Raw genomic sequence first — 24,037 nt, forward strand, 5'->3', positions numbered from 1 at the left:
CTTCATTCCTGAACAAGTCCTTAATGTAGTAACCAGTACAGCTTAGTAGAAAAGAATTACTGCAATAGACCCTGATCCAGCAACGCACATAAGCATGCTTGTAGTCCCACAGGAATCTGTGGGATTACTCACATGCTTAAAGTTATGCATGCTCTTAAGTACCTTGCTGAATCAGGGCCTGAGCACACAGAAAAATATTTTTTACAGATATTTTTCTGCCATATCTTCCCTCCTAAATATTTCAGACAACAATTTAAATGTAATGTTGACAGCAAGCATAAATGCTAGTTTTTATCCTTTTTCCTGCTCCATATCTTGATCCTATCCTAATACTTCAGAAACAAGTATCTGGCTGACCAGTTGTTACGCTAATGTTCACATACTACAGAGCAGGTAGAGCTGATACACAACGCAAAACAAACAAACAAAAAGGGTAAGAGTATATTTCTCCTCAAATCACTTTAATTTCCCACAGCCATATAAATTTAAAGTATGAAACAACAATACAGCTATAGAATCTAGGTTCTCTTTTAAAGCAGCAGCATATAAAACATATAAAAGCTAAAAGCTCAGCACGAGCTTCAAAGAACAAGGACTGAGTGAATTTTGCTGAAGACATGTTCACAAAATACGATACACTAAAGCAGTGGTTTTCAACCTTTTTTCATTTGCGGACCCCTAAAAAATTTCGAATGGAGGTGCGGACCCCTTTGGAAATCTGCTTCCCCCCCCCGAGCTCCGTGGACCACAGATTGAAAACCACTGTTCTATGGTAACGACAACCTTTCAAAGACCCCTTAGTCTGGAGACCCCAAGGGGCTGCGGACCACAGGTTGAAAGCCACAGCACTAACGTACTGGAATGCATAAAATATAAAGCTACACATTATTTAAGTAAAGAAAGGCATTGTATAATATACAAAATTTGCAAAAATTAAACCATGAGATTTTTCTGAGAGTACCATGAACACAGAAGCTGGCAATTAACATTTGTAGATAGAAAGAAAAACTGGCAGTTTTATATTTAGCATTCAGTTTCTCCACTTTACGACTTCACTTTCTTAGCATCCTTCTTCCCAGAGCTCTCTGTTGCTGAATCTGCTTTTCTTTTCTGTGACTAAAGAAACAAAAACAAACAGTTTTTCAAATGTTGAAAAATATGAAGGACATGACTATTCAATCTGAAGACAGAGGTTCTAATTTACTATGCAATGTATATTTCAACCATTCATATTCATAGTGCACAACAGAGGGCAAAAGAGAACCCCCTGAAAAAAAGTTAAAGTTAAAATAAGCACAAGGGCCTGACTGTGCCACACTTTTTCATGATCAGCAGTATCTTACCCCACAAAGAGTTTTATTGGTTCAGTATTACACATCATGAACAAAGGTAGCAGGATTAGGCCCCTGGTTTGTGTATGTGGCTTTGCTTGTTCTATTTAATTCATCTGAAGAACTATTTAATTCATTACTCATCAAGTATCTTCCTCCAGTAACTAGTATTTTAGAGCAGTGGTTTTCAAACATTTTTTCTGGGGACCCAGTTGAAGAAAATTGTTGATGCCCGTGACCCAACGGAGCGGGGATGAGTGGTTTGGGGTGTGGAAGGGGCTCAGGGCTGGGGCAGAGGGTTGGGGTGTGGGGGTGGGGCCAGGAATGAGGGGCTCTGGGTTTGGGGGGGCTCTGAGCTGGGGATGCACACTGTGGGGTGGGGCTGAGGGGTTGGGGTGCAGGAAGGGGTTCCAGGTTTTGGGGGGCTCAGGGTTGTGGCAAGGGATTAGGGCATGGGGTTGGGGCGCAGACTTACCTCCGGCGGCTCCCGGTCAGCAGTGCAGAGGCAGGCTTCCCGCCTGTCCTGGCACCGTGGACCGCGCTGCGCCCTGGAAGTGGCCAGCAGCAAGTCTGGCTCCTTGGCAGAGGCATGCAAGCGGCTTTGCACAACTCTTGCCCACAGGCACCGCTTCCCCTCCCCCGTGGGAGTGTGGAGTCTGTGCTCGGGGCGGGGGTAGCGCGCAGAGCCCTGTGGCCCCCCGCCTATAAGACGGACCTGCTGCTGGCTGCTTCCTGGCCGCAGCGCGGTGTCGAAACAGGTAGGCACTAGCCTGCCTTAGCTGGTCAGTACTGCTGATGGGACTTTTAATATCCCGATCGGCGGTGCTGACCAGAGCGACCCAGTGCCTGACATGCTGCGACCGAGAACTGGGTCGAGACCCAAAGTTTGAAAAACGCTGTTTTAGAGGCTGGATAACAATGTGAGGTTAAAGTTTATGTAACACTATCTACTTACATCTTGTTGGGGTGTCGGGAGGGGGAATATTTTCTCAAGGAATTCATCACACTCAGAAGACAGGTATCTCTATGCTACCTATATGGAAACCCTTTAAAGGGAATCAAAGAGTTGAAGTTCTGATCTTCAAGAGAGTTATTACCGACATCTCCAGGGAGACAGAGATGGACACCTATGGTATGCATGTAATCTCTTTCTCGGCCAACTAAAACTTTCGTTTTGAAGAAATCGGAGGTTACAATTACCTTACTTTGCACTTCATTTTAACTAGACAAATCAATAAAATGTTGAATCATGCCCCATTAAGAGGTAAGTAAATGCTAATAAATTTACCGCTGGAACTTTTGTTCCCCTTTTCTTCTTTTCAGCTCTCTCTTTTTCCTCAATTTCCATATTTTCTTTTTCTATCAATGATATGAGAGTATTGCAGCGTCTTTGGAATTCCTAAGAAGGGTAATAATCAAACATTAAATTCTGCATCACTATATACACTGAAAGTCACTAAGGATTTCAAACCATCCTGAGACATTTTCAAAGGTGCTCGATTCCAACAATATGAACCAGATTATCCGAAGTGCTCAGGTCCCATCAAAAATTATGGGAGTTGTTGGGTCCTGAGCATTCTTGAATATCTGGCCACTTCATTTAAGTGCCTAAATGGGAGTGAGCAGTTTTGATACCCTGACCCTTTATTGTTTATTTAAAAGCATCTAGATACAGAAAAAGGTGCTGGTCATGGTTGTGATTTGAACAGTATTTCTATAGATACCAAAGAAGTAATGTGTCCCTATGCGTCTCACATACATGAATTTGGCCGTTTCTTGCGGTGCTCTGTAAGCATTAGCACAAGGGGTTATGAAATGAAAAATATTAACTGACATTAAGCAGTGGTAGAATATCTGAGCAGGAGTACTAATTGATTATTATTAAAAAGTTTATGTAATAAGTTTATATGACACCGTGTCCCCTGCTCTTAAGGGCTTACAGTTTAAAACAGAGAAGGTAAACAGGAGACAAGAAACAGGACGTCATTTATAACAGCGAAGAGATTTCTGGTAAGAGGAGAAAGGAATGAAGGATTCATAACAGAAATGGTTCCAAGGAGGGTTAAGATGGAAGATTTGATTGGGGGCTTCCAAGATAGGAAGCAAGACACTGTTCCAAACTTATGAAAAACATGACATGAGCTGAAAGATGCAGGAATGAGGGAATTATGTATGTAGGTTTTTGAAGGTGAGGTGATATGGTAAGAGACAGGAAAGCCAGCTTGTTAAGTGAAGTAAGGAGGGGGCTGTTGTGGCAAGAGATTACAGTCTAAATAGCCAAAGCGTGGGGAAAAGCAAGCATTATTATCCCCATTTTACAGATCAAAGTGTTAGTTTCTCTTTGGCCCCTTGACCTGCGCAAACATCTGGTTCATGAGGGTTCCCCATACAAAAGATACTGGGTTACAAGGTCAAATTGTGATCTGTTAGTGAAACTTCCTAGAGGAAGAGAGGACGACTCACACCAGAGATTTTCTGACATTCCCTGGAATGGAAAGCTAGGTTCTCCTGCAAAGCCAAGTTTTGGTTTCAGTGTGAAAGTGGAGAGAAAAAGCAAAGATTCACTAAGCTAGGACCAATGTACTAAATTTAGCAAAAGGAGCAATTAAGCCAAATAGCTAAAGATTTATCTGATTTAGTCTCCTGTCTATCAAAGAACATTCTGATTGTTACTGCAAATTTTCTAAAGCTTTCTGTAGACAATGCACATAGCCTTCTCCAGTACTGAACTGAGCTCCCAGATAGATCTACAGCACTCATGTGAAGATTTGAGACAGTAAAGTCAGTTTACTGCAACAGTAAACCCGGAGAGCGCACACAGCCTCAATCTGGGCTTTCATCAGAGATTTAGATTTTACCAGCCAATTATCTAAATATAACACACCATGAACCCCTTGAATCCTTATGGATGGTAGCTGCTACTTTGGTTAGAATCTTTTAAATTCACAGAGCTGTGGCAAGACTGAAAGGATGGTCTCTGTACAAAAATGCACTGGTTGTGGATCAGAACTATCAAACACAAAAAAAGATATGAGGCATGGGTATATGGAGATGTGTCTAGAAGACCTATGGATGCTAAAAAAAAGCTCCCTTTTTTACAGCTGCTACTCAGACTCAAGCTATTCTAAATGGAATTGTTTGTTCTTCTAAAAGCAGTTTAGCCATTTGAGATGTAAGACTGCCCTGAAGCCTCTTGAACGCTTTGGCACTAAAAATAGTGTAGACAGGTATTTTTTGTCTTTCTCGGAGGAGCTGGATGCTCTTGTTTATTGCATTTGTGGGGGACAGGGAAGAATCCGACAGATAAAGTGAAAAAACATTTCTTAAGCTTCACAGAGGAGAGAGAAATTCTATACTAACGACGGAAATAATCTATTCTCTGATGTCTCGATTTCCCACTCAAAAAAAAAAAGGTGGGGTGAAAGAGGTCATTCTGCCCCCAATGAATAAGTGGGGTAAGGGACAATCAGAGGTTTGCATGTGCTGAAATACAGGCCTCCCAAAGATCTTCCCGGCCCAATTAGTAATTAATGTAATACATAGACCCACAAGAATTAGCTTTAAAAAAATTATATATGATCTTCTGACAAAGCCTAAAAGAGTCTTGCTTGGCTTTACTTTTAGTTTTAATATTTACTGTGGGGGGGTTTTCATATCACCAGCAGAAAATCTGCCTCCCTGAATGGGAGACTGATAACCCAATGTTCAGAACAGAGTTCCTGAAGGCAGCCACTCCATGGAAAGGGAGAAGGCAGCCCGTCAAGTTTCTTAACATAAGAACAGGGCATTTCCTATGGTGAAGAACTGTTTTTTGTCCTTCCTGTGTCTACAGGGGAACTGATTTCTGTGGTCAGGCTGAGCAGAAGGGGGCCGAGGCCAATAGCAACTGCAGAGGAAATGGCTTCACTGAAGATCTTGTTGAGGTAGCTTGCCAGCTCCAGATGCAAGGCAACAAGGGATAAGGTCAGATGGCAGAAGAGAGGCCAGCAACATTTGAGTATATCTGTGGTATCAGAATGTGAAGCAGCCAACACTGAGGGTTTTACCTTTTTCCTGTGGATACTGTCAGAAGTTTGTGGAAGCCTGCTGATTTATGAAATAGGGAGGGAAACCCCCCATTTTAGCCTCTGCAGCAGCATTCTGGCTCCCAGTACTTCCCAAGGCCTTCTGTATCCAATAGATGGCCATTTTAGACAGAGCAATTTGTAACAACCCTCCTATTTTTCTGGTGGAGGAAGGTTCTCTGTACTTGGTGGTATCTTCTGAAGCAAAAAGATTCTCCTAAGAAGAGTGCTGCTGGTCAGCTTTCGTTCCTCACAGAGGAGCAGTGACTGGATCCTGTGTGCACCGAAAGTAGTTACTGCTTATTCATCTGTTTATCAATCATTTGGTGGGGTTGGGGAGAGGAATCTCATTACCTCCTGCAGAAACTAGTACTTTCTCAAAGTCCTCATATACAGCAATGCAAATTACCTCCAGTGGTTTATACAATTGAAAAGAAGCTGCAGATTATTGTGCTAACTATTCTAAACATAGGAAAACAACCCAGCTCTCAAGGGACATGGGGGTGGGTGGATACCACTATCCTACAATTTCAACTACAGATAGTGTCAATTTCCCTATGATGCATATAGCCTCCACTGATTCACACTCTTGGAGACTATAGAACTAAAAAGATGTCTTTCTAAAAAGGACTTTTTGGCTTTATATCTGATTAAAGCCTGAACCGATAATATGAATGAAAAAATGCACCACCTCCAGTGAAATTATGAAATCCAGTAAAAGACAATTTTTAAGTGGGAAATGATCACAAAACATTTTATCATTAAAATAATACAAAATAGTTTCTAAATAACTTAAACTGAATAAAATAGATAACATGGCAATATTCAATACTACATAAGGATAAAAAAGATTAAGAAAAAGCAAAGGAGCTACAGGGCACTGTACATTAGCCCAGTAACCCTTCACATCTGAGGACCTGGATTCAAGTCTGAACTTAGATTAAGAGTGAAAGTTTATTAGTCAAATCTCTGGATGTTCATATCACTAAACTGCTAGATTTTACATGACTGGCACAGGAGTGGAATTGCAATGGTATGGTATATCTGGGGAGTGGGGATTTAAGCTATGGGTAATTATGCACAGTCCTGCCCATGCTATGCCTGCCTCAAACCAGCATGATGAATCCCTCATTTTGAGGGCATTACATTCATTCACAATTTTTAAATACAAAACAGGAAAAATGGGAAAAGAACTGAAGCCTCATCTTAGAAATAATGTACACAAAATAGATCTACCGATCTGGGAATCTTTCTGCAATGCAGTATCTATGTAGGTATTTGGAGTTATTTTTAAAAGTATGCCATGATACTACATTGCCTTACTGCTCTCATATGGCAGAACTAACTGGAGTCTGCAGACCTGTGCACATGGCTTTTATTGAACAAACTCAATTATCAGGTAGGAAATACATGAAGATAAGCATTTGGGAAGGGGTTTGGACCACTTATAGTACTTTTTCTGTCACATAGCCTCTTTTGCAATTTCTTCAGTCTATCTAGAAAAGGCAGCTAAATAATCTTTTAAACATGTACAGACAATAGGAAACTTAAAAAGACTATGCCAACTTCAGTGCATGCCATTATGCTTGGACTGAGCACTACTTTTTGAACTTTTTGTAGTAGATGGGTCACTATTAATATAAGCAATACCCCCCTTTCTATATCAATCAGTAGTCATAAAGCTGCAATACAACAAGCACAGAAAATATCAGTAAACTTGGGAGACTTATTCAAAGAGATTAAAGACTTCACATTACATTTCCTGTGCACTGAAAATCCTAGACACTAAGACTGCCTAAGTCTGAGTGACAGAAGGTCTGAATAACTTCTCTATGAAAGTCAGGGTCAGGTGAATGACAAAGGGCAAAGGAATTGCATACCACATTTGTGTGCCTCAACCTGACTTTAACAGACGGTACAACCTCAACGTCAGACATTGAATCAAGCTCCTGCTAAGAACTGCATTGAAGTGGGATACTTCAAAGCAATGTTCATAATCCCAAGGGGGAATCACTTCATTTGGACTTCTACCCTCTTTGATACTGCAATGAAAAGAGTTACAGTCTACTGAGCTGCCAACGTTAAATTGTTACCATTTAATCACTTCTACTTTGTGGGTATCAAACACAAAGATTTACTTAGTATAAACTGTTCATATATAAAGGTTACAAGGGGGGGGAATTAAATATTTGACTAGAAAGATATGTAAAAAAAAACCACCAGAATTCATACAATCAGAAGAAAAATCTTCTGACCACCAGTTCTTTGTTACGTGCTATCTTTGGGCTACGTTGTGCCATTGGTGCAACTGTGAGTAAATGTTCAACATTGGGCTACGCTCCCCAGAGGGAGCTTCTAGAACATTTACACTCAAATAGGCATAAATCCCTCCCAGAGTTTCCAGATGTGCACATAAGGGAGGGTGAGCTGCCTCTCACTTCTATCCATAAAACAAACCCTCAGCACAATTGGGGGTGTGGCTTATGCCACCTTCACGGCTCCAGAATCCTGTTATTTATAGCAATCTCATAGATGGTCTAAGTTATGTATAATCGTCCCTGGCTCCAAGGAGGTGGGTTTCTGTTGAGACGGTCAAGTTAAAATGCTAAAGGAGAGAGAGGGAGACTTTAAAAAACAGCATTCAGCACTATTTTCCCAACCTAACACCACTGTAATCAGTGGCAGGTTGGCCAGTAGCATCAGGCCCTACCACGGATTCAAAATACTTGGGTTGGGCGCTTGTTCCCTCCCACCCAATCTGTGCAGGGAAGGTATCCTTCCATGTGTGCATCTTCTTCCACCTATTCAAGAGAAGAAAAGGGACTCAGCTGCCTCCACTGCTTCACACCCACCCAACAGGTCCTGTGGAAAGGACAGAATGAAGGGTATAAGTTGCTGCCCTCTCAGCTACTGGAGGCAGGTGGCCAAGTGGGGGCACAGGAACACATGGGGACGGGGGCAGGAGGGTGGCTGAGTGGGGGCACAGAGCCACATAAGGACAGGGTGGTGCAGGGACACATGGGGATGGGGCAGATGTGCCTGACTAAATGAGAGAGGCTAGGGGTCAGCCAGGGTCTGCATGGGGGAGGCCCCCTAACCAACCCCCCCCCCCCCCCCCCAAAAAAAACCCAAAACACACACCTGTTCCATACCTTTCCCATCCAACAACCCTCCATGTTCACATCCAGTCTCCTTCCCAGCAATTACTTCCCTCTCCCTCAGCTCCTCCATTACCCGAGTCCCCCCAAGCCTTTGCACTGCTTCTGAGGGGTGCAGGAAATAAGTTTCTGCACTGTAGTTTAAATTACTTAAAGTTCTGTATTAAGATGCCTAGTAAGGAATGTATTTGTCAAAACACATTTCCTGAATCTTTGTTGTTGTCTGTGTGGTTACAGACCTACTTGCTGACAGGGTATTTTGAAATAAATTACCAAAATAATTAAAATTGGTGTGATTATATTGTGTTATTTTGACAAATAAAATATGCAGAATTTTAAAATACCGTGCACAGAATTTTACGACTTTTTGGCACAAAATTCCCCCAGAAGTAATACACATAACGAACCTGTGGCTTTCACAGGTCACTGTATGTAAAATGTACATAAAAGAGTTCTTTCCCCTTGTTAAGTTCTGTTCCAGTCATTTATTAACTTTTTAAACTGCACAGATTTTTCTTTGCACTCATTTTGTTACCGAATAAAATTCTACTATTTGGAAAATCATTCATCTTTATTAATTCACAACAGATGCTGCAGGGTGCCTAGCAGTTTTGAAAGCACCCACTGACTCCTTAATATATAGTGTGACAACTCATAGGATCAATGACAGCATAATAAGCATAAGTGTGTAGCTAACACCACAAAATTAATAGGTGCATTGACAGTGTTATATTCATACATAGCACCACACAAATTCCTAATAGGCCCCAAAATAGCTGGGCCAGGTAGAGCACAGTCTATCAGAACACATTACTGTGGCTCACCGTTAAAGAGCTTTTTCAAAGCCTACCTGAGACAGATAGCTCTGTGTTAGTGCTTCTAATAGCCCTGGTGTCTGGCTTTTCAAACTCAGTAGACAGCCACTCCATCTCCACTCCTGCAGCAGCTTGTTCCCCCCTTTGCTTCAGGGATATTATAACAGGCAGCTACAACTATTGGGATTTTTTCCCCACTGAGATCCAGTCTTGTGAGTAAACACCACCAGCATCTACCAAAAAGCACATTTAACTGTCATTCTGCCTCTGGTGAGAGGGTAGCTGAATCTTTCCTTGGTGCTGTTAGGTGTCTGGTGTATAGCTTCATGAGCCAGGGGAGCAAGGGGTCCCCCCAGGTTCACTATTGGCACTTCAACATCACCAATAGTAATTCATGAGTCATGAAAGAAAGTCTCTGCTTGTAGTTTTCTGAACATTCCTCTGTTCTTAAAGATGCAAGTGTCAGGTATCTTCCCTGACCAGCCAACACCAATGTTGGTGAAGTGTCCCCAGTGTATCAACGCCTGCATAACCATAGAAAAGTAGCCCTTTGTGTTGATGCACTACGTGGGGCAAGGTTGTCTAATGCCAAAATAGGGATATGTATGCCATCTATTGCTCCACCACAATTCAGGAACCGCATTGCTGCAAATCCAACTACTACGTCCTGCACATTGCTGAGTCACAGTCCTGCATAGCAGGAGACACACTTGCATGGCAATGGCCCCAGCAGTGGAATATCCAACTCCAATTTGATTTTCCACTGACCAATAGCAATCTGGCATTGCAAGTTTCCACTGTGCAATCGTTACTGGCTTCTCCACTGGCAGTGCAGCTCTCATCCTGGTGTCCCTGCGCTGGAGGGATGGGGTGAGCTCCGACAGATAGATCCAGGAATGTAGCCTTGCGCATCTGAAAGTTCTGCAGCCACTGCTAGTCATCCCAAGCCTGCATCACAATACAATCCCACCAGTCAGCGCTCGTTTCTCGGGCCCAGAAGCAGCACTCCATCTGCAGCTGCTCAGTGAATCCCACCAACCAACCTTGAATTGACTCTCACTATGTCCCACAGCAATCTGCCCTCCAAGAAATCCTCAGGTTCCCCACTGATTCAGTTCTTCTTACGCCTCTTCAAATACTGGAGGATCGTGCGTCCTGTGTTTGCAACGTTTATGACAATAGTGCCGAGCTGTGCAGGCTTCATGTTTCTGACAGCGAAGACGGCCATTCGGAATTTTTTTTAAAGGCAAGAAAATTATGGTACATAGATGACATTATGGGATGGACATAGTTGCACCCCCTGCGTGACTCATTTCTCCCCCACCATATGTTGCCAAAACTTTGCAAAAAAGACAATGCGCTGGACGATGGCAAGTTGAAAATTGGTATACTTACTCATGGTGCACTGCATTGTACTGTGCATCAGTACAGCACTCCTGGTGAGTACATGCAGTGCCAATACAAGGAGCCAAGTATGCAGGTGCAAAAGAGATATACTAACTGCAACAGCTTTATGCCGATGTAACTTGCATTGACCAAAGTTTGTAGTGTAGATGTGGCCTTAGAAATTGCTGATGGGAGAATCTGATTGGCCCATGCAGATAAGCTTCTGCCAGGATATTAGATGCTTCTACTAGAAGCTAGAATCTCCATCATGAATTTTGTCTTCAACCTCATGCGCTCTAATATGGAATAATCCATATACTGTATTTTTCTTACAGGGAGTCAAGTCTTGAGGGAAAGGCTCTAATGCCCCTTGGTCATTTCTTTCAAGGTCATTTGATATTTCTTGTCCAGGTTGGAAAGAGGAAAAAGAATTTTGTTCGCTCTTGTCATAGCTACAAAAACTAGGATTGCAACAGAGAAAGGAGGAGCACTGAACCATCACTGTTTGCACCACTGAAGATAGAGAATCTATCATGAGAGTAAAAGGGCATAGTCAAGCCAGAAGTTGTGGGGACAAGTCTGGACTATCTCCTATATTTACAGAAAACAGGCTCTCTGTCAGTCCAAAGGTCTTGGACTGGCAGAGAGCTCTTCCTCTGGAGAAATGCAGAAAAAAAGTTTCAGAGAACAGGCACAAATTATGGCTTGGTGAGAATAACCATGATTCAGTAGGTCATGGTATTTTCCATTCCTGAAGCATGAACACAAATAAAATAAAGAGCAAGATAATAATTACTAATCCTGAACACTTAAATAAGTCTTTATGCAGTTAAGAAAAACTATTGTTTTATAGAAGCTCTCACTCTGTTTGTGAGCTTAACCTGGGTAGGCCATCTGCTTAGGGAATAAAGAAATGCAGTAGAATTTATATTTGTTTTCTGAAGAGAAATCTTCAGAAGGAAATGAATAGGAAAGAGAAGATGGAGGAAAATTAGGCTGTTTATATGGAATTCAAGAGACATCTAGTGGCTGGTAAGATACAGTGAAGTTTTTCTTGGACCAATATATAACAAGTCCTTTTCAGAATTAAACTGCCTTGCCTACCCTATTTAACACAAGTTTTGGCTATAAAATGCAAAATAAAATAAACGTCACCACCACTTCAACAAAAATCAGGATTTTCATATGCAAAACAGAAACTACATCACTAATGAAACCCTAAGCATATCATCATGAGTCTGACAGAGTTTTGAGAGATTAAGAAAAATGAAAGTAATAAACGTTAAAAATAATAATTACCTCTAAGAAGGTTTAGTTTAAAAATATTAGAAGGTTATGAATAGTCTGTAACTGGAAGGGGGCTTGCAGCCCAAACATTACCTCTGGTTTTATCTGTGTTCACTATGTATTGTTACTACTCCTTTATAGCCTGTATACTCATGCATTACTGTAAGTATTATAATAGTAGAATAATCAGCTTAATAAATAAACTAATTTTAATAGACTAAGTTTGAAAAAGACTACTTAAACCAAAATATTCACTACATTTTGGGTCCCTCAATTTCTAACCACTCACCACATTTCCACCCCCTTGTGTGGCCAGGAGAACAACTACTATATAATAAAACTTGTGACATTCTGGCCTATGCTTTACCCTGATAAATTTACCCACAGGAGATTAACAGGCACGTAGAAATAATTTAGCTGACTAAATTAGATACCATAGATGTGACCCTGTATGTTTATAGTTTTAAAATCCAACACTACCTGAAAAGGAAATTTAAGTTAGTAAAAATGGTAGCTTCCAGTAGTTAATAAGGGCAGATTTGGAAGGTAATCAAGGGGCGAGGGGGATGGTTGAGGGGATGAGGAATACAGGGATAGAAAATGTTGCTGGTAGTTGGTATCTCAAGCAGACCATCTTTGCTGTGTAATTATAAGCAGCTGTGGGAGTAGTCGGGGGCATTTATGGCCTTTTTCCTATTGAAACGTACTGCTCAAAGCCGTGTTCAAAGCCCTGGATGGGTATTTTATAAATAAATAAACCCTGATGGTGCTGCATGAACATGGGAGGCTGGGTTTGCGATCACTAGAACAACAGGTTAAAAAAGAAATATCCAGGTTTGCATATGGAACAGTACCAATCTCATCTGGCCATTTTGTAGCATCTAGTCACTGATCTGCTTTGGACAACAGGCTATGGTGGCCAGGCATAGACTGTGTGATGTGCTCCTTTCTCTGTTATCAAGGAGCTCTGCTCCCTGTCCCCCCCCCCTTTTTTGGGGGCAGGGGGAGGGTTCAATTCAAGGAGCCTTTGTGAGGGGATAGATACCAGTGATCCCTTACTTCTTCCTCCCTCCCTCCTAACAACTACACTAGTGCCAAGGACAATATGGCCTGTTACAAAGGAACTGTTGTGTCCAAACTTCCCAAGCTCTTTTTGCAAACAACTAAAATATGAAAATTATTTTAGAAGTTGTGTCCTCATCTTTGTAACAAACACTTTTTCACTAAAATAATGTTATGTTTTCTTTTTATATTGGGCTCTGTCCTGCAATGTTTACTCAGGTAAACCTCTCGCTGAAGTCATTGCCAGTTGTGCCCAAGTGAAGACTGCAGGACCGAGACTACAGTTGCACAAGAAGATTATACTGTCCTACTCTGAGGTTGATGGGTATTTTAATATTTGTACTCAGCAAGTCTTCCCCTAGCATTGCTACTAGTTAGTCAGTGGATAAATTCCATTAGAATGGCTATATTCTCCAGACTGAAGAAAGAATGCAGCTGAAATGCAAGGTATTAATTTGACTGATACCTTAGTCAAATTGGTACTGTGTCTTATTTACGATCCAACTGTTCACAAAATAGTCTACTGTAATATGATCTAGGTAAAGTGTCATGACTTTTAAAATGACTACATTATACAGGAGAATCCTTCTTTAATTTTAAGTTTTACCTACTATAACATACACTAAGTCACCTGCCACAATAACTGGTTTTTGTAGAAACACTCAGCTACTAGACTTCTCATTTTAGTCCTGAAATATAAATACAAGAGATAAAGTATTGTAAAAGAAAATTAAAATGTTATTTTATATTTTATCAAATTCTCTTCATCTTTTGATAGCCTGTCAGCTAATTCTGAAAAGTGATTCAATTCAAGACCAGTTACAGACACGCTGTTTGGATTATTTATTTTTAGTGTGGAGTGAGCAAACAACAGATTTGTAAGGGCAGTCTATCTTTGCATTAATCTCTTTGGCTGACATGAGACTCAGACTTGCCAGGTTTTGTAATCTGTTTGTTTCAATTTCATTGTAAAGCATTGTTTAGCTGTGCTGAGAAAAAGGCCACCACATCTTATGCTAGGAACTGGTGGTGAGAACATAGACCAAAATGACCACTCTCATACCTAATTGTTTCCCTCACTCCAGTGTTCTGGTACAGGTCCAAATTCCACATAATTCTGCTTAAAGAAACAGAAAACATTATCTACAAAAATCTAAGCCTCATGTAATTGATGCTTGAACATACCATAGCAGTTCTCGATTTGATAAACCAGTCAAATCTGAACTGGGGAGCATTGCGCACACACTGCCTTAGTTCTTCATAGACATTTTCTTTGTCAAAGCCCATCTTGTGTAACATGCATATCAAGAATCTATCTTCTTCTTCTGTGTAGTTTTTGCCTTTGTTTGTTCCATACTGAATACGCAGCTGATGAAAAGGGGCTTTATACCTTGCAATCTGAATGCAAAACAAAAACAAGACTTTTTATTGGTGGACGTACAACACTAAATTAAGGGTTTATCACTTCATTGTTACAAGCAGTATGAGTTGTTTATGACAACAAACAATATTTTATATTTTTATTCTGCTTTTCAACCAAAAAGGTTTATAAATTTAAACCACTATTCAAACTATACACAGGGATCACTTCCTCTCCCACTGAAAAGTAGCCAACTTTGGTGTGGAAAATACCAACGCTTCCCAACAGCTCTCTTTCTAAAGGGAACTGAAAGACACTTCATCCAACTATAACAGCAGGCAGAATTTAGTACTAGAAAATTAATGGCAAGACTAATTAAAAGAACAAAAATTGCAACTGTTACTTTGGCATCCAGAGCTTTCTTGATACTGATCCTTCGTTGGATTCTTGCCTCTCCTCGTTCAATCTGAGCCATAATCCTCTCAATGTCCTGCAGTTCATTGCAACGTTCCCAAAAAACAGCTAAAGGAACAAAACATTAAATCTGTAAAATAATATTTTCATTATGTCCTTGTTTGATTGAAGAATTCTATAGCATAACAACAGTGTAATATTAAACAATGCCAATTTTCTGTTCGTGATATTTGAAGATTTACCAAACACTATTTCACTAGGCTATGTGAAAAACAAATTAAGACACATTCGTGTTTATCAGTATCTTTAGAGGTGAGCTACAAATAACTCAAATTACACTGACTTCAGTTTATTTACTTTAATGAGGTCTGTGTGGATAAAATCCTGCACAACTCTGTATAGTTAAAGGGAGTACATATTACATCAATAATAGTGGAGACAAGACAAGACTTGTAGTCTAGTGACAATGCAACATTCTGCCATGTGAAGGAATCAATTTTTGGTCTTTCACTTGTGCTCTGTCTTAGGTCAGCAGGGTCTAAGCAAACCAACTCATTCTTGGAGTCCTCTAAGTGACATCCGCAGACCCAAAAACAATTTAAATAAGCTCTGGAGCGACTCGAGTCCAGCCTTCTTTGACTATGGGAAGAACACTCAAACATAAGATGTTAGGAGAGGTTGTCTGGTGCAATAGAATAGAGGGATGCTCAAGGAAATAAAGTAAAAAACTATTGACCCCCCACTTGGTAAGGCAGCTCCCATCTTTTCAGATGCTGTGTATTTATACCTCACTACTGTATGTTCCAGTCCATGCGTCCGATGAAGTGGGTTTTAGCCTACGAAAGCTTATGCCCAAATAAATTTGTTAGTCTCTAAAGTGCCACAAGGACTCCTTGTTGTTTTTGCTGATACAGACTAACACAGCTACCACTCTGAAAAACTATTGTGTACTTCGCCACAAGCAGAGGGCCTAATTTAGTACATCAATTTATGTGGTATTGCCATTTTGAGGAAAAATTTCACAGAGCCATTGACCTGCATTTATATTTTCCTCAAAGCGCTCAGTTTGCTTATTGCTACTGCATATTCACTCCGGTTCTGATGTTAATACCACAAATATTTATTTTTATTAATGGCTATTATACAAATCCAGAAAGCTACTTCAAGTTACGGCTCCAATCCCGCAAAGAATTGTGCATGTGCTTAACTTTACACAAAATAAAGCATGTTTCTTTGCAGGATCAGGATGTAAACCCAGGAAAAATCCCGGAATAGAATAAAAAAGAAATCACATCCATCTATATTAGTATTGGACTGGACTGAGATGTGAAAGTTTACGTGTTGAATTCATCCCTGGTGTAACCCAGTGACTTCAAGAGACTTACACGAGGGATGGATCTGGCCCTCAGATTATTTTGAGATTTCATAATATGGGTGTCTTTGCTCATTGAATATTTGCATCATAGTTTGGTTTGATTCATATGTATTGTATGGGTTGAGTAATTCTACTAATAGTGTAAATTAAATAATCTGTTCTTTTTGGTTTGTTTCATCCAGTTCTGACATGTGCACCTACTTTGCTTACACCAACGTCGAAAATGTCCTGACTGTGGGCCAAATTCAACCTTGAAGTAAATGGGCACAATTTAATTTGCTTCAACAGAATAGTCTTTGTTTACATCAGAGCTGTATTTGGCTGTCTATTATGTCCATATACCCACAGTAGGCAATGTCAGCTCTATAATCACTGCCAAGAAAACTGGAGTCCCACACTGAAAAATAAACAAGTCAGCCCCTTGTACAATGACACTGTCAAATGTAGATGAAGCAAGTCATGAACTAAAAATCAGCTAGTGCAGAATAAGAATACATAATCACAGCATAATCCCCCCCAGGACTTCATGTTTTCTAAGAGGGAACACATTCTTTTAACCTTTCACATTCTTCCAAGCTCCGAACCCTGTAATTTCAAAAGTCATATGACAAAAGTGTTATATAGATATGACTGTTAAAAGATATACTTGAATTTAACAAACCTGAATACTCTATGACTTCCTCTGGTGACTTTCCTTCCACCTCACGGGCAATATTATCTATATCATCGCGTCCATATTTCTCATTAGCTTTAATAAACTGATTGAAGTCTCTTTTGTTCCAGTTTGTAAAACCCTGAAAGCAGAGAGATAAAGACATCACTATCAGGTGCAGGTGGAAATATTTTGCTAGAACTTTTGTCTTAGAATGTACCATTTGCTCAAATTGTTAATGCTTCAGTACAGTGTCACATAATAATTAGAGTGGTTAATGGTCTTTCAGGATTTCCATACACTTCTATTATCCAGGGTTTATTACTCAGTCATAAAAATCTCTAGTGAGTTATTTTTGTGCATAACCCCTCATGCATCAGTAAGAACAACTTTTTTTTCTTACCTGTAAATGGTATTTCTCCAACGAAACAAGCTCAATCCACATCCTAATGGATTTTCATTTAGCTCACACTTCAACAGGCACAAGCAACAAATAAAATATGACAGGAGTTTGGGGAGCACCAGTCCTGGTGCCCTTGAAAGTCACCTAACCAACCAAACACTAAATGTAATAGCACTTATTTAGAATACTTACAAAGTATGAATAAGACACACCTGGATGGAAGCAAAAGTGTACCAAGGAAAGATCTCTGTTCTGACATGATGCAATCAAATGGAAACTCTCCATAGCACTGTCAAGCAGCAAGCCAGTTATGCATTGTAGAAATGGAACCAAAACTACAAAACAGCTAAATGAGATACAGTGCACAAGATCATCATCCAAGATGATGCACTGGTTGTTAGGACAGAGGCAACTAAAAGAATCAAGAATAAGCAAAAAAAACACAAGCCTGAAGAGTGGTTTGTACTGCCCTGCACTTGTTTAATCAGAGAGATACCATTCCCAAGTAATAAAAATTGTGGATTCTCCAAGTGAACAGGCTCAGCCTACAAACTTAATGGTATCTGTATAAAAACAGTCCTATGATCACAATACAGGATTCTTTTTTAATCAATGAAGCTAGTACTGATGGCTACATCAGTAGAGGCATACGTTTTTACCCTGCTGTACCTGATGAAGTTGTGAGTAGTAAACAAAAACTGTGGCCTTGCAATTCTTTTCTAAAAAAGAAGGTAAAAGATAAATAATAAAAGATATTACCTCTCCCACCTTGTCTCTCGAATATCCCAGGACCAACACAGCTACACACTGCAAACAACTAAAGCAGCATGGTTTCTCTGTCCATTAGATTGCAGCACCTTTGGTACAATACGTCCATTTCTCTACAGAGGAAGGGTTTCTAGATTATACAACTACTACTCTTTCAGACAAATTCTCCTCCTCAATAATTAATTGTTAATATGCTAAATCATCAGGACCAGCATTCAGATATCAGGGAATTGGTCTCATCCAATGACAGTGTTAGGTACCTGCAGAAGCCAAACCTATCCAATGGCGTTTGGTTAAGATGAATGAGATTTTAGACCATGTCTTATCTGGCCATGTGATAAGATTTGCCTGTCCTGTGTGACTTTTTTTTAAAATATCTTTGGTAAGAGTGGGTAGGATAGAAACATACTGGAAACCCACAGGACTGGGAATGTATCCACTATATAAGTTGTGGTACCACTTGCAGATATTCAAGAGAATGGCAGTTGGATAGGAGAATCCATTGAGACCTGAGGACCCAAAAAACTTGGGGAAAATACACCTCACAGTTTGTGGGATTGTGATCAAAGATCAGAGTGCAGTATTTTCAGAGATAGTATATATGACGGCATCTGTATAACAGCATGGTTCAAGTATGTTAATAACTAATCTTGGTCTATTATGTAGTTTTTAAAAGAATGTTACACTTTCTACCTTAAATGTAATGAGGGGGGGGGGGGAAAAATATTTTTTTAAAAAAAAAAAAAAAAAACTGAAGTGGGTAACATATGTTAACCTCTATGGGCCAAATCCAGCTTCTTTTACTCACACAAATATTTCCACTGATTTCATCAAGAGCACATTAGACAAGCAGGATGGCCTTAATTTAATACATAATGTATCACAGGCAAATTCAATTTGAGAATGGGATAACCATGGAAGATGACAGCTAAAGCCTCTAACTCAAACACAGCCCCTTCCACATGCATTTGAGGTTGTCAGAAGTATATACATAATGGGGGGAAACAGAAATTTGATCAACAGATCTTCAATCCAGCAGACAAAGGTATAACAAGATTCAATGGCTGTAAATTGAAGATAGACAAATGCAGACTAGAAATAAAGTGCAATTTTTTTTTTTTAATAGTGAGGGTAATTAACCATTGGAACAAATTCCAAGGGTTGGGGTGGATTCTCCATCACTGAACATTATAAAATCAAGATTGGATGCTTCACTATCAAATATACTCTAATTCAATCTCAGCTACTGGACTTCAAACAGTAATTAATTCATGGAAGTCCTATAGCTTGTGTAGAAAGTCAACTAGATCACCAGAATGGTCCCTTCTGACCTTAATATAGGACTACATCAAGAAATCCTAGGGAAGAGAACCAAAGGCCATCTTTTCCAAAACACAGGCATCTCCCTGATTCTAAGAGAGGTCACATAAAAATCTCATGGTATTTAGTCCTGTGCAGAAATTAGAAAGTATCTAAAGATATTGTATATCGTGCTGAAACTCAAATATTAACTCATGGCATCACTACTGCATACTACCTAACACATAGATCAAGTTAACAGATTAAAAGCTAGAAACCTCTGCATCAAATTCCTGAAGTACCTTCCTGCTATTTAATCAAGCAAAACTAAACACATTTTAATGACACGTTGGCTTCAGTAAGGGCTAAAGAGGCACTGAGTAAGGCAGATTTCGCCCCTGATAGGGATACAAAAGCTACAATATCAAAGGATTCTGATTTTATTTATACCACCAGAAACCCAAGTTGGAATTACAGATATACAGCACACACACTTTGGAAGTGTATTACTTGTTTAAAAGAAATATAAAACATGCTAAAAATGTCCTTACATTGCTTAATCTGATGATCAGTTTGGACTCTCTTTCTCCTCACTCTTTACCCAGTTTCTCTTATCCTCTCTCCTCTTCCCTATTCTGTGGATTTGGTTTCCTTTCTTGAGTCTTTAGTCTCCTTTCCCTCTCCCACACCTGATGAATTTCTAGTCAAATACACTTGACAAGATGGCTGGATAAATCAAAGCTCCATTTAAATATCTTTAGGGTAAAGCATCGCTGCATTTAGACTGGAGGGATATTTTTCATTACACCTAAACATTTTGTCTATGTGTTGTTTTTTTAACTTTCATAACCTTTTAATAGTTTTGTTTTACTGTATACAATAGAAAAATGTGAACTGCCATTTTTATAAACACACTGCAGTCTTCCATGTATATTTTAATAGTCATCTTTTGATGAAACGCTAGGCACTAAATACTTCAGCTACTTTTATCATTTTACTTGTGTGAGCAGCTTTTCTTTTTCTTCAGTTTCTTCTGGAGTATGAGGTGCAGACTCATCAATCTTCTTTTGTTCCTCTTTTTGTACCTGAGCTGCATTTGGGAGGTCAGGATTCCTAGGGACCTGAGATCAGCAATAACAGGATGAGCAAGGAGTAAAAGAACAGTGTTATTAAGGGTACTGTACATACTCATATCAATCTCACTTCACAATTTACTCTATAAACACAAGTTAAATTTGACAGGATTGATGCAGTCCTCACCACTGAGCATTTGTTACAAAAGGAAATGTTTCTGATGCCTTGATATACTGGTAGAAAAAAAAAATTAAAACATGCCACATAGCTACTGGAACATTTTTTTTCAGCTGGATTTACAGTTTACAGAAATGTTGAGGTTGAAAATATTATCCTTTCAGGCAAGGTGTCTCTCTCAAATCATAAGTCATTCATCGACATTTGCTTTTTCTTGGCTTACAGGCTCTTGTTTCATTGAAGTGTAATGTTAAACCTCACTGGTAAGCAACCAAAGGATCTAAGTTAATTAAGTTCCTTAAGGGTGAAGCAATTCCTCTCTATGATAAGTGCTGTTAGATCCCATAAAAATGATAAAGGTATATTTCTCCAGTGATTAGGAACTAAAACAGACAATGACTTTTATAACTATTATCTTTCCACTGTGAATAGAACAATTTAAACGTTATTTTTTCCACCATTGTTGCCTAAGAGACAAATGTCTTTAAAAAAATGTGATTGCTCAACCCTCTCCCACAAGAGGGCCTGATCCTGAAAAATATTAGGTCTGCTTTGCACAGTGCCAGGTCCTGTGCCAAGCACATCTTGGGCCTGACCTGCAAACAATGAAAGGAACAGATCTCAGCTGGTGTAAATTGTCACACTTCCATTCAAGTCAGTGGAACTATGACAATATAAACCAGCTGCGTGTCTGCCCCACTGTGTATAACAGAGGTGTACTCAATATAAATGTACACTGTACCCTATTTACAAAAAGAAATTTTGCTGATTTAAAGATAGGAGATTACAGCATTTAGGTAGAGCAAGGCAGGTATCTTTTTATGTCCCTGCCCAGACTGCAGCAGGTTTCGGATTTTGTGACCTCTGTACTGTGTATTACATTCCAAAGCACATACTGATTTGAATGTGACTGTTGAACATGGAAGCAAGGGTTTCTTCCCTCCATACTCATCAGTATCAAAAAGGAGTTCTACATGCATGCAGGTGAAGTTCTTAAAACATGCCTATGTGGTAGAACAGCATCTACTACCCTGTCGACCTATTAAAAAGTTTCCACCTATTGGATCCACGCATGTGGACTCAGGGGCTTGTTCCCTTCTCACGGCAACACTCCAATGTGCCCCAGTACGTCTGAAGCCAGCACAAAATCTCCTTCCTGACACAAGTAAGATCCTTCACACTTCCTCTGCAGCCACTCCACCCATGTCTTTCCTGCACAGGGTACTGCTGGAGATCTATGGCACACAGAACTTTGTTCTGGTCCTTTCCCTCATTGCTAAGTAGTGATCTTGCATACCACATATTCTGTGATGGCAAGGCACAAAGGGATAAATAAAGAATGAAATTTAAGCCTTAGCTAAGAATTTTCTCTCTCTTGTTGTTTTTAAGTTGAAACATAACTTCTATAGTTTGTTGGGATTTAATATGAACTATAATATGATCAGCACAAATTCACCCCTCCGACATTTGTTTTTTAAATAGATCTTAGTTTTAATACTAGTTTTGCTTTAAACTGAGAGAACGCATCTTTATAATAAAGATTTTACATCAAACATCTTCAAGAAAATCTCAGGTTGTCAAGCACATTGCATCAGCTGCATAACAATATCAAAGAGATGAGCCTTATATACTGCTCTGTTACACTGATAGTAGACAAATGATACTCCATTGATTTCAATGGAGTTATGCTGGCATAATATTGGAGTAAAGGAATGGTGATTTGGGCCTTTAATATGAAAACAGTTTCTTTACAGGAGTTCAGTGTGACTGGTACAATTTAGGACTATCAAAATAATCTGCAAGAGAAAACAATAACTGATTTTATGGCTTGTAATATATAGGACTATGTAGAAATGCCAGCTACTGAACATCTCCATTTGAACTTCAAGAGTCACAAAAGCAAAGTTAAGAAACAGTGATTTTAAATTTCCCCTTACTTCAAGGAATGAAATATAAAATGTATTCTTTCTTTTTCAACAGAACAAAATTACTATCAATGTCATATTTGTTACTCTTACTCTCATTAACAATTGCACTACATTTGGAAGTTAACCAGTTCGCAGGTTTAACTTAAGCAAACTGATGGTTCTTCCATAGTGAATAGGCAAGTTTAAGAAAAAGTATGTGCCACATTCTGCTGCTACTCATAATCCGCATCCCAAAACTTTGGTCCCCAAGTAATACAATGAACTAATGAAGTAACTTTCATAATAAAACTTTTGAAGAGTTACTTTTTATATTTGAAAAATGTAGTAATATTCTGCAATAACCAACAGTCTGTAAAAGAGTGGAAAGAGGGCACATTTTGTCCTTATTCCTGGCTGAGATTTTAGCAAGCTTTTTACAGAAATATAGAGTGGTGTATTAAATGTGATAGTGAGTTCATCACACACAAATTTAGTTCTACTGCTGCAAAGTTAGTTGCCTACAATGATGCATTACCAAAATTCAAGCTTAACAAGTCACCTGTATTTATCAACTTGCTATTTTTCTCCTTAATAGATTATTAATATTTCAAAAAGCCAGGAAGCTTTCGTATTTTCCTCAGCCAAAGCAAACCCTTCTCACTTAAGACCCCAAGTTAGACATATTGGAACAAGTTCTATGCTATAGCACACAGGAGTTTCAAAGAACATGCTTGGGCTTAACAGGTTAGAATTTGGCCCACTACTAATAACCAAGGACACAAGGTACCACACTATTTCCTTAGAAACCTAGATCCAGGACTACATTTATGATCGGAGATCAATCCAGTTGACAAAATCTCTTTGAATATGATGTAATCTGAAGTTATGAGACTCGTTATTAAAATACCATAAATGGATCTGTTTGAAAGAGAACAGACTTAGAACTCAAGTCTCAATTCCAGCCAAAGCTCACTTGGCACAAGTCCAGAAAGGGGGAAGCAAAAGGAGGCTTTATGCTATTTTTGTGCTCCTTCAATTCTGTGGCTGACCAGATGGTCAGACCCCTGAAAGCTGCTAATTACCCCTACGGGCTGTTATAGCAACAAGGGATCAGCTGGGTGCAACGATGTCCTGGTCCCACCTTCTTTTCTCTGATCAAACATCTAGGCAGAAGGCTGTGGCATATGAGCAATTATGCCAGCTCTAGGTCACCAAAAGGACACCCTCAATGTCTATTCAGTGGTCAGCTAAGCCAAGTACTGCCTCATATTAAGGCTGCCCAATACTTCCGATTATAAGACCCTATTTTCTGTTGCTTATAACTTTGCCGAACTTAACCATTCATGTTCAAATCCTCCATGCCAGGGGGCTGCCTCGGGATACATTTTTTTGGGAAAACGTCAACCAAAACAATTCAGCAGTTTTTCAGAACAAGGCTATTTTAAAAAATACACATTTTAGCTGTGTGAAATTCTGGTGACCTTGTCTTTGAAAAGCTCTAGTGT

At 39.6% G+C, this 24,037-nt stretch overlaps 1 protein-coding gene across 1 annotated transcript in view; it reads right to left on the minus strand.

Moving 5' to 3' along the window:
* Positions 1-704: 704 nt before the first annotated feature.
* The window catches only part of SMARCA1 (SWI/SNF related, matrix associated, actin dependent regulator of chromatin, subfamily a, member 1), a 56,459-nt gene continuing 33,126 nt past the window's right edge, over positions 705-24,037 (minus strand). The window contains exons 18-23 of the mRNA XM_026652937.1: positions 20,373-20,495; positions 16,914-17,046; positions 14,867-14,985; positions 14,289-14,501; positions 2,620-2,730; positions 705-1,116 (exon numbers count right to left, since the gene is read on the minus strand). Of these exons, the coding sequence (XP_026508722.1) occupies positions 1,045-1,116; positions 2,620-2,730; positions 14,289-14,501; positions 14,867-14,985; positions 16,914-17,046; positions 20,373-20,495 (771 nt within the window). The 3' untranslated portion in view covers positions 705-1,044. The remainder of the gene's footprint in view (positions 1,117-2,619; positions 2,731-14,288; positions 14,502-14,866; positions 14,986-16,913; positions 17,047-20,372; positions 20,496-24,037) is intronic.

The sequence above is a fragment of the Terrapene carolina genome, unplaced genomic scaffold (genome assembly GCF_002925995.2).
Source record: "Terrapene carolina triunguis isolate 2854851 unplaced genomic scaffold, T_m_triunguis-2.0 Scaffold131, whole genome shotgun sequence".
In the NCBI taxonomy this organism is placed as follows: Eukaryota; Metazoa; Chordata; order Testudines; family Emydidae; genus Terrapene; species Terrapene triunguis.